The sequence below is a fragment of the Rousettus aegyptiacus genome, unplaced genomic scaffold (genome assembly GCF_014176215.1).
Source record: "Rousettus aegyptiacus isolate mRouAeg1 unplaced genomic scaffold, mRouAeg1.p scaffold_m13_p_2, whole genome shotgun sequence".
Classification (NCBI taxonomy): domain Eukaryota; kingdom Metazoa; phylum Chordata; class Mammalia; order Chiroptera; family Pteropodidae; genus Rousettus; species Rousettus aegyptiacus.
The window spans coordinates 51,531,456-51,545,205 of NW_023416295.1; the positions used below are offsets into that span (position 1 = coordinate 51,531,456).

At 31.3% G+C, this 13,750-nt stretch overlaps 1 protein-coding gene across 6 annotated transcripts in view; it reads left to right on the top strand.

The window, feature by feature from the left end:
- SCN7A (sodium voltage-gated channel alpha subunit 7) overlaps positions 1–13,750 on the top strand; it is a 71,519-nt gene that overhangs the window by 38,357 nt on the left and 19,412 nt on the right. For all 6 annotated transcript variants that reach the window (XM_036237015.1, XM_036237014.1, XM_036237013.1 and 3 more), the window contains 5 exons: positions 1,902–1,998; positions 2,673–2,911; positions 3,495–3,668; positions 5,014–5,370; positions 11,113–11,550. In XM_036237015.1, the coding sequence (XP_036092908.1) occupies positions 1,902–1,998; positions 2,673–2,911; positions 3,495–3,668; positions 5,014–5,370; positions 11,113–11,550 (1,305 nt within the window). The remainder of the gene's footprint in view (positions 1–1,901; positions 1,999–2,672; positions 2,912–3,494; positions 3,669–5,013; positions 5,371–11,112; positions 11,551–13,750) is intronic.

A 13,750-nucleotide genomic window follows, 5' to 3' on the forward strand; every position in this document is an offset into this window, starting at 1 on the left:
CTAAATGCTAGGAATATGACTGGGTTCTTCCTTATTCATACCTCCCTCCAGAGAAAATTTAAACCAGTTATGAGAAAAATCCTAGTCCCTTTTTTCAGTCTAATTTTAACATTGGATTGTCTGAAATTCAGGCATATGCCCTTAGTAGCTCTTAAAACTTCCAAAAAGGAGAATTATTGAGTTATGAACCTCTCAGTATACATTGTAAATAGCTATATTCTTGGGAGTTGGCCCTCTTGTGGGCATTCATTTGGTATTTTTGAGAAGCTTAATTAAGGTAAATATATTACTAGACTCATATGTGGTTTGTTTGTTCCTTTTATGTTCTAAAATACATCTGTAGTTCAAGCCAAATTAGTAGGGAATTGAGCATTGACTATATCACAATAATATTACTCTCTCCACTTTATACTTCCACCTGCACACAGACAACTGGTCTTTGGTGTGATTCCGTCAAACATTTTCACTATCAAAAACAGCTCTATGACAAATAATTTCTCTATATTAAGAATATAGTGGAGGATATCATTCATTATTACCAAAGTATCATATTTATGAACATATACCTGGGAAATCTCTGTCAGATCTTACTAACAGAAAAATTATATTTCTGTTATTTTTTATCTCATGGAAATTTAAAATTGTATAATTTATAACCTATGTTTTATGTGACCTTATAAGTCAGCTAAAAATAATTTCTGAAATAAGCATGGTATAGGTAAATAAATTAATTTCACATCCTGAGTTTTTAGCTTAGTCTTTGAATTAAAAAAAAAAAAAGGTAGGGGAGAGAACAGAGATCTGAAGACCTGCAGAATCTGCTAATGAAACTCAGTATGTAATGTGATTGGTTTTCACCTCCTCTTTCTCCAGTATTTATGAAATTAGAGGGGAATCACTGGTACTGAGTGGGATGAATATGATTCCTTTCATGTCTGTTATCCCTCTTCAGATAGACCGCCGCAGAACTTGCCGACCAGAGTGTGTTACGTATGGGTTATCAGGGAGCCTCAGCTACTAATTCCCTCAGTGTTAGGGGGCAGCATCCCCCATGCCAGTTACCTCTATCTAAGAGTAACCTCACCTATTTTCCTCAAGTTAACAAATATATAAATATTCTTATTCTTTGTATGTGCCAAATGTGAAAAGTGTTAGAAACTCTAAGATGTAATATCATCTCCCCATTGTCAGTTTCTTAAGAGTTTAAATCTAAATACAAATTTTATACATGGTTACTAGAAATATCTCAAGCCATACTTGTAATACTTATGAATATATAGAACTTGTAACATCTACATCAAAGCCTAGAATTTCTGAGTGCCTTGCCAGTGCAAGGATTCTTTTTAAATCCTGTGTAGCCATATCAGCAAAACAGAAGGTCTCTTAAAGCCATTACTCAAGAGACATGGAATACAGAAAGAAATGATTTCTTTATGGAATTATCATATATGTTCTAACCAAAGCAATCTTTTAAAATTTATTCTGTTACCTGATATTCTTCAAGACTTATTTCATCGTCACAATACCAAATCATTTTAATTTTGTCAAGAGAGTTTTCAAAGTTATAAAGTTAACATATATTCACAAGGAAAAATTAGAGGAATGCTGTTATTATTCAGTAGCATGTTTACTTACTGGATATTTCACAATAATCCTAAACTACACATTGAATTCTTTGTTGAATATGGTAATACCACTGCCATGCTGTGATTACTCCTTTTATAGTTGACCTCATAGCATAAAATGATTTTGTTGAGTTGCAAGTTATACACACTCATTTTACAAAAATAAAAAAATAAGAGAGGGAAAGAAAAGAAAAGCTTCTGGAGGTAAGAATCAGCATTTTTAAGAAGGCTCTACAAAAGGAAGAAGACAGTTTTAGACTCTAAATTTCTTTTTAGACCCACACCACACAAATAGAAATGATGAAAAGATCACCAGCTTTTATGATCACGTCTTCGAATACGTTGGATGATGCTACTATCAGATATGGAGAAGGTAAAGTAAAAAATATTTAGACATTATGGAAGGTATTATTTATAAGATTCATTTTTAAAGAAATCCTGTAATTTCTTGAGAATTTTAGATAATTTAAGGAATAACATAAGAATATTAGGATGAACAGGTTATAAAAATTCCATAAGCATAGTGTTTAAAACATTGGAAAGGATTACCAAAGAATGCCAGTGATTTTTCTTTAATATTAAAAGTGACATAGAAGTGATAACTTATAGGTATAAATAAAGGTTCCAATGCATAACATTAATACGTTAAGGTCTTTTCTGTATTGCCTCTGCTTTTTTAACATATGGTCACTAACTCATTATCATCGACAATATTGAAAGGCACTATTTTAAAAAACAGATAAATCTAAAAATTATGAATTTTAATACTCAATTATATTCCATATTTTTTCTCAAGAGGTACTCCAATGTTATGCTTTTTTAATGTACAATTTATCCCATTTTCATTTGTCTAACTCAGCATGCATGAACAAAATAGAAGAAATATACTTTGCTCTGCTTTTTATTAGTATAAAATATTTCTTTGCTAATCCCAAATCAGAAGTCTAGTTTTAAACCTCTTTTTACATACAAAAGTCAAAATTTTCCATTAGTTAAACTTAAATGGACAATTTGCTAGTGTTTAACTTTTCTCTTCTTCTATTGCAGAACATAAAAAATCTCAGAAGAGATGCCCATTGTATTGGTGCAGATTTGCTAAAACTTTCTTGACCTGGAATTGTTGTCCCTGCTGGTTAAAATTGAAAGAATTTGTCCGCGTGATTATAATGCACCCATTTACTGATCTGTTTCTCGCCATATGCATAATTCTAAACATATATTTTTTGACCTTGGAATGTTATCCAATGAATGAAGAAACTATCAGTGCTCTCAGCATTGGAAACCTGGTAAGACATTATTCTACATGATTTTCATCTGCAATTTTAACTTTTTAAATTATCATTATCCCCATTATTTTATTTTATAACTCCAATATGTTGTAAATGCTTTATATGAGTATAGATGAAGTATCGCTTTCATGCTTCCACATTTCACCACTCCCAACCCTGCTTTGTAAATTTTCTTATCACTAAATAAGTTTATACCCAAAGTTTAAAGTTCCACATTTAAAGTTGGGATTCCTAGCCAGTGGCTTGGCAGTCAGGTTAAGTGGAAATTATTCACTTTTCCTTCCCAAGTATATACCTTCTTGGTTCCACAGCCTCATAGATCAGAGGAAGGCAGAGGTGAAATAACAGATACATGTTTTTCACTGACATTTGATTCTGAACCCTGACTACAGCTGCACATGCCCTGTCTGCTCTCACCACCTGCCTTTGCCTTAGATTGTAATCCAAGCTTCAAAACTAAACAGATATTGGCAGAAGAACTGTGAGGAATGTGGCAGTGAAAAGTTACAGTTTCTGTGCATAAGGTTTCTAGTAGAGCTATCACGCTCCTATCTCATTCATATGTTTTTTTTTTATTTAGGTTTTTATTGGAATTTTCACAGGAGAAATGATTTTTAAGATAATTGCCATGCATCCATATGGTTATTTCCAAGCAGGTTGGAACATTTTTGATAGCCTAATTGTGTTCCATGGTTTAGCAGAACTTTTTCTAGTGAATATTCATGGAATGGCTCTTTTTCGACCCTTCAGGGTGGTAAGTAGAATCCAAGACCTAAATTTAATCTTATGAAAATTTATCTCAGTTTCCTCAGTTATAAAATGGGAAGAATAGTAATACATATACCATTCACACATTGGGAGTTAAATGAATTAACACTACACCAGGAAAGAGTAAGCAGTCATAAATGCTGTTATTTGACCAAAGCATTAAAGGAAATAAGCCATATATGTAGTAAATACAAAATCTAATTCTAAGAAGCAGGGCCAGGGATACTGGGTCAGTTTTGAGGAACAGGATAATGAAGAAACCCAGAATGTCAATGTGTAACTAAGGAACTGGAATTGAGCATTTCTACATGTATAGTGGAAAATTTTGTATAAGACCAGTCAGGCCAGCAGAATATTATTTTGAATATTATTAAGTCAGAATCTACATTGTATATCTGCAATGTAGGGTGATGGTAAGAATCAGAAAGCTAGGCATAGAAATAATGTTATTATAATAGTATTTATGGACATATTAAATATTTGATAAGGAATTTATTGTCCCATTCTGGTAACAAGTTGAAGGAATGTAGTAGGAATCAACAACTAAGTAAATTTGATCTCATCCAAATAATTCTTTAGAACTCTTTCTTAAATCCTCATGCATAAACTTTTCTAATGAATGAAAGAAATATATATGAGATGTAGTTATCAAATTTATGGATGAAATAAGACTATGAAATGCAGAAATATGTTATAAAAGGTAGTATAAAAATATTTAACAGCTAGGTACGGACTGAATATAAGATGATTAAATCGTACACGGATAAATGTACAGTCCTCTCAAATCCAGGATGCCAGATATATACTAGAAAAAGTCAGAGAAGGTATAACACATAAGAAGGGGAATATTCAGACTGAACCTTGAATGATGAATTCAGTCTTTGATATGTTACTTTAAAAGGAAAATACACAGTAGAAACTTCAATACAATTCAAGGGATCTCAAGAGGATTTTACGATATCATCTATATGTCAGAATGTGGGAAAATATCCAATGGATTATGAAAGCAAAACAAAAATGATGCTTGCCCTACCAGATATTAAAGCATAAAACTAGATTAATTAGTGTAATGTGGAGTGGAAATTGACAGATAAATATGGGAAGATATGTATGGATTTAGTGTAAAAATTATAGAATATCTACGATGTATTCAGATTCTACTAAAATGAATTTTTAGTGGTTAGTAATAACAATGTTTAAAACTGAATATTACATTAAAGATTTTACATGTGTATTTGTATAATGCTGATAAAAATTTTAAATATATATCATAATAAATAGCCAGGTTTCTTGTTGTTTCTTACTCTTGTTTTTTCACATTGCTCTATTAGTTGCGAATTTTCAAGTTGGGGAAATATTGGCCAACGTTTAAGATTCTGATGCTGACTCTTAGTAACTCATTGGTGGCCCTGAGAAATTTGATCCTGCTGTTGTTCACATTCATGTTCTTTTCTGCTGTGGTTGGCATGAGGCTGTTTGGTTTGAATTACAAAGAATGTGTCTGCAGCGTAGACAAAGACTGTCAACTCCCACGTTGGCACATGATGGACTTCTTCCACTCCTTCCTGAATGTGTTCCGGATTCTCTGTGGAGAGTGGATAGAGACTTTATGGGATTGTTTTAACGTAGCAGGCCAATTCAGTTGTATTCCTTTTTACATGATGGTCATTTTAATTGGAAACTTAATGGTAAGTAACCTATGCTTTTAAATTTTCCTTGATAACTTTCATGATGTGGTTTTATAGCATCCAGTGGTCTATAACATCCAGTGCTGTCCAATATGGTGGCATCTAGGTACGTCTGGCTATTGAGCAGTTGAAATGTGGGTGGTCTAATTTGAGATGTGCTCTAAGTATAAAAAACATTCACTGGATTCGAAGTCTTACTCCAAAAAATAATGTAAATTATTTTATTAATAATTTTTATATTGAATAAAACTTTAAAAATATTTTTATATATTTAGTAAAATAAAATAGCAAAATTAATTTTACTTTTCATTTATGCTTTAAATATGGCTACTGGAAAATTGCTGACATGCATCATATTTCTGTTGGATAGCACTGGTTTAGAACCTTGGTACTCAAAGTAGCATTAGCATCATGTGTTAGTTATCAATGCAGACTCTCAGACACTTATCTCAGACCTATGGAAGCAGAGCCTATATCTTAACAATATTCCCAAAAGATTTGTATGCTCATTAAATTTTAAAAAAACACTGAAAGGTAACACTAGTTGTCAAACTTGGCAGCACATTGGAATTACCTGAGGAATTAATAAAAATATACTAATGCCTTGGATCTATTCCCAAAGGTTCTGATTTTATTGATATGTGGACATAGCCTGGTCATCAGGATTTTTTAGGAATTTGATTAAATTGTGTAAAGTTAGAAAGCCACTTGTCTATAAAATATTATATATTAACTAAGAGAGAAAGCTTTCACTTTTAAATTTCCAGTAATCGAAGCAGTGCTATACGAATTGAGTAAATAGTAGCTTTTACTTCTTCTAAGAAAAAAAAAATGGCTTATAAAAACAAACTGTTCTTACAGGAAATAAAAAAGGACTCAATATTTGCTTTTTACTCATAAGTCATAGAGATTAAATACATTTTCCAAAAGACTTTTTAAAAATTACAGGTTAGACTCCATCGTATTGGTGCCCTTCCTCATTGCTTATATTTCTCCCTGGTCATAACTCCTGTTATACACTTATCAGATTGACATTACATTTCATTGTTGATGTACTTGTCTCTTTTCCTTATTGAACTGTGAGCTCCATGATGAAAGGGATCATGGCTCTTCTCTTTATTATCCAAGTCCAAAATAGTACCCAACAAATAAAAATACTTCAATATCCTCTGCCTGTGTAACTATTAGTACATTTTCAACTCCATGTGACATAAAACACTATCCTAAATGGTTGAAACAAAATGCGCATATATATCAGCATACATAACTCAAAATATCAGAGATTTCACTTCAGTCATGCTGTGACACATGTTTAAACAAGATCATTAGAGACAGTTCTTTGTATATTTCAAATCTATGTTTTTATGTGCCCCTTACTGTCTGTTAGCCTCTGTTTTATCAAGATGGCTGCTGCAGTCTAAAGCTTTATGTCTTTACATATCAAGTATAATAGAGAAGAAAATTTCTACTTCTTTTTTAGAAGCCAGCAAATGTCTCCTATTATCTAATTAGCTCTGAGTCACATGTCCATTTCTGAACTAATCTCTATTGCCAAGGGTGTAGAATACATTTATTATTTATTGTGCAGGGCGCGGGATATATTAACATATATTACTATGTTAAGCTACCCAGAGTCCTCTTTTAAAGCTGGAAATGGTGTCAATCCAAACCTAAACCATACTACTAATAACAGGATGACGATGATTTTGCAAATGAAATGTAGTTTCTATTCCCAAAGAAAGAGCTATGTCTGATGGCTGTTGTAAACAACACACACACACACACACACACACACACACACTCATGCACCTCAAAAACAAACAGGAATATTGAGGTAATTATGTAATTGCATTTTTGTTTATTTGTTTTTGGACTCGACTTCTCATTTTTCTTATTCCTACTGATCAGAAATTTCAAGTCTATGGCAAAGAGATTTCAAGATAAAATGGAGTTACATGAACTTCCCTTTCCAATTCATTGGCCATCTTGCTTGGCTTCCTAAATTGTTTACACTTTATTCTTTCTCAACAGTCATCCAGCTGTGGGGCATCATGATAATAACACTAGAATAAATACAAAGGAAACATGAAAAGAGAGAATTTCTGAGGTTGTAGATTTTTTTTCCCACATATTTCCAAATCATTGTACTAGAATAGAGCATTGTTATTTCACTCCAAAATGACAACATTTATATAAAAAGAAGATACTGATTATTTAACATTTAATTTTATCTTATTCACACAGGGAAATGTCAACAGTGATTCAGAGCTTTAAGCAGAAACCTTAAAAAATCACCATACACAAAAGCTAGTATTTTAAGTGCCTTTTAAATAGTTCTATGAGTGTTGAGTTGTAGAAAAAATACAGAGTTCAGATCCAAACAAACATAGGTTCCAATTTCAGTACTATTATTTACTAATTAAGTGACTTTGTGAAAATTACACAGCCTCTTAAACCCTGACAATATCTAACAAGAGAATGAACATAACAATGATACATGCCTTTTAGGACTATTGTAACTTAAATAAAATTAGCTGGCACTCTAATAAACATAAATGTTTGTTTTACTTTTTTTAAACTAGAAAATTGTAACTCTCACATCTACAGAATTTTGTTACTTATTTAACATGATTTAGAAGTTTCAGTTAAGTACCTTCCAGGTAAAAATTGTTTTACCTACCATTTAAGTAATCACATCAGATGAATGTGGTATCTGGTTAAGCCGAAGATGGATAGAAATATGAAAAGAAATAGAAAACAATATAAAATCCAGTTGCTTTTTAAAATAAAAAATTTGATTATAAATATATATTTTATCTCATATGTATTTATATATTCCCAAATTAAATGTTTATATAAGATATAATTAGAACAATATTAAAATAGAAGACCCTTAATACATATTACATTTGTTGACTACTAATCAGAAAAATAATTACTCAGGTAAGTCTTGATTTTTTTTTCTCTTCCATACTACTTTATTTTGGTATGAGTTGCTCTATTCTCACACAATAGGTAGGTATCTTTGAGGTAATGGAAGAGAGCGAATTTCAGGAGAGACTTTTAAATGTTTTGTTTTGTATTCATTATTTCACCTTTTGTCTCAACACAAAAGCAATAAATATGTGTTTTGAATCTTGTTATAACACTGATTGGAAGAAAGTTACCTCAAGTTTATATAATATAATTTATGTTTCCTCCTTCCTTCTTTATTAATGTTCAAATTAGAAGAAGTAATCAAACCTCTATAGTTTTGGTTTTTCTTTTTAATCTTTTCAGAGACTAGGCTATTTCAATTCAGAGCACACTTGAACAAAACAATAGCATTTTACAGCATTTTAAAGTATTTTGTACCACAGTTTCAGAGTATTTTGAACTTCATTTTCAGCGTTTTAACATTCTTGTTATAAATGTATGCGTCCATGTGTATGTGTGTGTGTATGTCTATGATAGAAGAAATATTAGATTGAAAGCTCTTAAAAATACCATTGTAGCATAATTTTTCCGTGTCCAAATCCTGGCATAAAATCTATTTTTTTTATTCATTCTTTAATTAATTTTTCAACAAACTTATTTATCACTAACTTTCTGCCTAGGATTGTGCTAGTTGTCTACTTAATGGAAAATTAATGGAAAATTGCTCATATGAAGCTTATATTCATGAAATTTTTACATAATCCTTTTTCTTGTTTTTCACCCTGCCAAATACTTAGTCAAATAAAGATGGGGAAAAAACAAAGAAACTACCTTGAATTATATTTAGTCTTGTCTTTTCACATTCTGTAATTATTGTCCTTTGGGAATGATAGAGATGCTAACAGTATAGTTCCTACAAGGGTCATGGACCCCCTGGCCAGAGTAAGCTTTACTATCAAATGAGATCCTAGTGCGAAAACATAGTAATCTCTGGGCGTATTGTCTTTTGTTGATTGTCTTTTCAGTTTCACTTTTTGTCCTCCAAGATTCTGTCATTGGTTATAAAAAATATATATCAGTTGTTCAGATGATCTCACCTGTAAGAAATGTCCAAAGTTGAGCCATCTTGTACCCTACATTTCATTGCTATATAAAATAAATAACTAGTTAAGATTATTTATTTGATGACATTAATATCTATAACAATATTTTGGTTTCTCATATGAGTCTTATTTGAACTTTCTCTGTTCCTAAGAGACATGAAGATCTTGGTATAAAGAGATAAAAGTAAACAGTTAGAATCGAGCACTATATGGTGGGTAGTTCATATTATCAAGTGTGTATGTGCATTAGAAAGACAGTAATTATCAGAGTATCTGAGAACTTCATCTCTTCACATAGAATTCTGAAAGAAGTTTTAACAAATGAGTTTTGGAGATCTTTATATACTTATTTTATTTTATGTACACATTAGTTTTCAGTATAATTATTTTTAAGAGTAGATCTTAATATATGAAGAAATCGGAAACACAAACAGGAAATAGTTATGTAAGTTATATATATAGCAGGTCCTCAAATAATGTCATTTCATTTAACGTCATTTCAGCCACCCTTGAGCTGGGTGGAAAATAGTTGTCTTACTTGTTTTTATTACTCTTTCTCAACTGTATGTATAGCTCACATTTATTTCAACATTTAAGATTAGAAGTGTTTTGGCCCTTTATTTAGAAATTTGGTGATATTTTTGTGACAAGAACTATTCTGTAGGAACTTAGATCTTGTTTATTAGCAATTAGCCCATAGTAAAATTAGTTTCATTGTATGTCATTTCACGTAAAATCACAGCTTCCAAAAACCTATGGATAACATTAAATGAGGACTAACTGTATATATATGCTTAAACATAACGTATGCCATTTAAATTTTTCCCTCTAAAAAATATATAAAGCATGAAATAAATTAAATCTTAAAAAGCTCAATTATCTGGAGAGAAACTTCTATAATAGATGAAATGCTCAAGTTATTACTTTAAGTTTAAGATATTAATCAATATGAACCTCTAACACTAGAATCTAAAAAATGTCATCTATACCCTATAATTGCAAACAACATGAAAACCTGATTCTCCAGAAACTGAACATGCCTGATCATATTTCTCAGTGACGGTAAAGATCAAAATACACACAATTATTGAGTTTAAATAACTTGCAAGTCTTAGGAATGATCCTCTATAACTCATCTCCTTCTTATGACCAAATTTATTACCACGAGTAGTCAATTAACCTACCCAATTCCCATGCTTGCATGTCTCAAGGAAAATTAGATGTGGGCTTCAGAACCAGGAGTAGCTCTCTTCCTAGGAGATTCCTTATGGGTTTGCAGAACCTATGAAGATATAATTACATGTCTGCCTGTGAGAGGACTAAGCAGAGTCAGCCACTGGGAGCAGCAATTCGTTTTCTCACCTTGGGAGTGGCAGCTTGGTTCAATGAAAGAAAACAAGCTTCCGAATAAGACAGGTTTAAGTTCAATCTCTGCAACCTTTGATATTTGACATCTGTTAACCTTGCCTTTTCATCTGTAAAAGAGAAACAAATATTTCATAGAATGTGTCCTTAAGATGATTTCTGACTATGCAAACCCCTAGCAGAGCTCCTGACCCATTGTAGATGAGTAAGAACTGAATAGCCTAAATAACATTGTAGTTCATAGGCTGTTTTCAAATCTCAGGTTAGTTTTTTTTTTTTTTAAGGATTTTTTTTGTTTGTTTGTTTAAAAGGAAACCAAAAATGAGATACACTTACTTTCATTTACTTCCTCATTTAGATATTTTACCTGTTTCTGGCTTTGGTGAGCTCATTTAGTTCATACAATTCTGCAACAACTGAAGAAAATGATGAAGCAAAAAATCTCCAGCATGCAATAGCAAGGATTAAGAAAGCAGCAAATTATGTGCTTTCTAAAATATTATGCAAAAACCAAAATGTTCCCAAGGAGAAAATGGACAATGTAAATGATACATATGTCAAAGAGAATATTTCTGACCATACTCTTTCTGAATTGAGCAACACCCAAGATTTCCTCAAGGATAAGGAAAAAAGCAGTGGCACAGAGAAACTCACAATGACTGAAAATGAAAGTCGATCACTTATTCCCAGCCCTAGTGTTTCTGAAACTGTACCAATTGCTTCAGGAGAGTCTGACATAGAAAATCTGGATAATAAAGAGACTCACAGCAAGTCAGGCTATGGAAGCAGCAAAGAGGTAAGATGTTTCAATATCCTGATTATTTAGTGTTGACTTATGGCATTGTTTGTAAGAAAGTGAATCAGCACTCAAGTTCCAGAATTAGATGACCCGTTCAGTCTTAGCAAAACACTCCTTGTTTCTGATTTTATGATCTTGATCAAGTTACTTAAACTTTCTAAACTTCAATTTCCTCATCCATAAATGAGGATAAAATTGTATCTATTTCTAAGAGAAGACAGAAAGATTACAAACAATAGTTGCATAGAAAAATGCCCAATATATAATAAGCACTTAGTAAACATTAAATAATATAATTATAAAATTCTATAAATTAATAAGCAGACAGTATGGAGTTATGAAAAATATACCAAAGAAAACTAAGTTTTCAGAATCAATAATATAATTATAAAATTCTATAAATTAATAAGCAGGCAGTATGGAGTTATGAAAAATATACCAAAGAAAACTAAGTTTTCAGAAATCACTGAACTCTCCTGGGCATCTTTAAAATCTGAGATTGGACTAGAAGAGTGCTAAAATACTATCTTGTCTGCTAAAATGCTAAGATTTTTATCAGTTTATTTCTGCATCATATATTATAACATAGATAATTGAGTTGGACTAAAAAGAATAAAGAAAAACCACCAGTTTGATTCGCAGTTTGTAGCTTTATAAACTCCTGAACAATAACAAAAGAAATGGGAACACATTCAAAGAAGGGTACACATCACTGTTGACTTTTCTAAAATGCATGCCCTACTGGTTACAGTCTTATTGTCTTCATTTGAAAGCAGCATAATGTCTTAGTAGGAGGTGTAAAAGATGCATCTATAGAGATCACATTGGCACTGTGGGCTTCTTGCATTGGACCTCACTAAGGACTCAGATCATTCATAGGCACTGGGTAGGGGTAGAGAATGTCTCTCTCCGGGTCCTCAAAATCTCTGGCATGTCATGTCTGCCATGGGTATTTTGGATGTTGATCTAATACCAAAAACTAAAGAATAAAATATAAAAATCGCAGGTGAAAAAAAATCACATGTGATCTGATAATTCAGAGACACATATACTTGTTTCTTTGGTATTTAAACTTTTGGCCTTTTTTATTACTATATAAATTTTATGAAAATAACATTGAGCTTTACACTGGGTTTTGTAACTTTTTTCACAGCGAAGCAATGTACCATGGTCACTTTCCCATGCCATTAAGTAATCTACTAAAATAAATTATTTATAATTTTGCATCTTAATTGATTTATTTGTAAATTTAGAATAATACATACTAAAAAGAGGTTGGAAAAAATTACATCAAATTGTTTAGATACAAGTATTTAAAAAACCCTAAAAAAGCACATAAATATAAGGTATGTAATTCTCAATGATTGAATGCCCAAACATTATATAATATTTATTTTGTTGTCTACTCCCAAATTAGTAGTGCTTTGCTATAGCTTTTAGTTTATGAGAAATAAAGAAAATTTAAAAGAAGTTAAAACAATAAAAACAATTTGTTTATATAAAGAGTAATATCCTTAATGTGTAATATATATATGTTACTATTGAATTGTACACCTGAAACACCCTGGATTTTGTTAACCAATGTCACCATAATAAAAATATTTTTTTAATTAAAAAAAGAGTAATATCCTACTGTATATATATATTTTTAAATCGAGCACCATAATGCCTTACTGAAAATCGACTATTAAGGTTTAAACAAACGAAGCTGCCTAATTATATTTCCTTGACACTTACTGTGCCTAAGACTATGAAGTAGGACAAAATAGTTATAATTTCCTTTTTTTGTATGCTCTACTTTACCTAGATTTTCCTTAATTTTTAAGAAATCATACTGGTTCTCTTCCAAACGTTTTAACACACATATCTTAATTTTTAAAATTAAAAAATAATTTTTTATTCTACTATCTTTAGGAACTTGGTCATATTAAAGGATGATATGTTGTGTATTCATTTTTAAATGATAAATAAGGTAAAATAAATTACTACGAGAAAATCATTTAAAGTAAAGGCCAAAGCATGTCACTTGTATCATTACTACATATACAAAGTCATGACTACCTTATCCTAGCTGGTGGAAAATAAATGTCAGTATCTGCAACTAGGCTCTTTCATAGGGCTGATACCACTTTTCAGGTTTATTCTTAACACTATTCCTTGTTCCATTCCTTCATTTCACTTCAGGATAACCTCACAT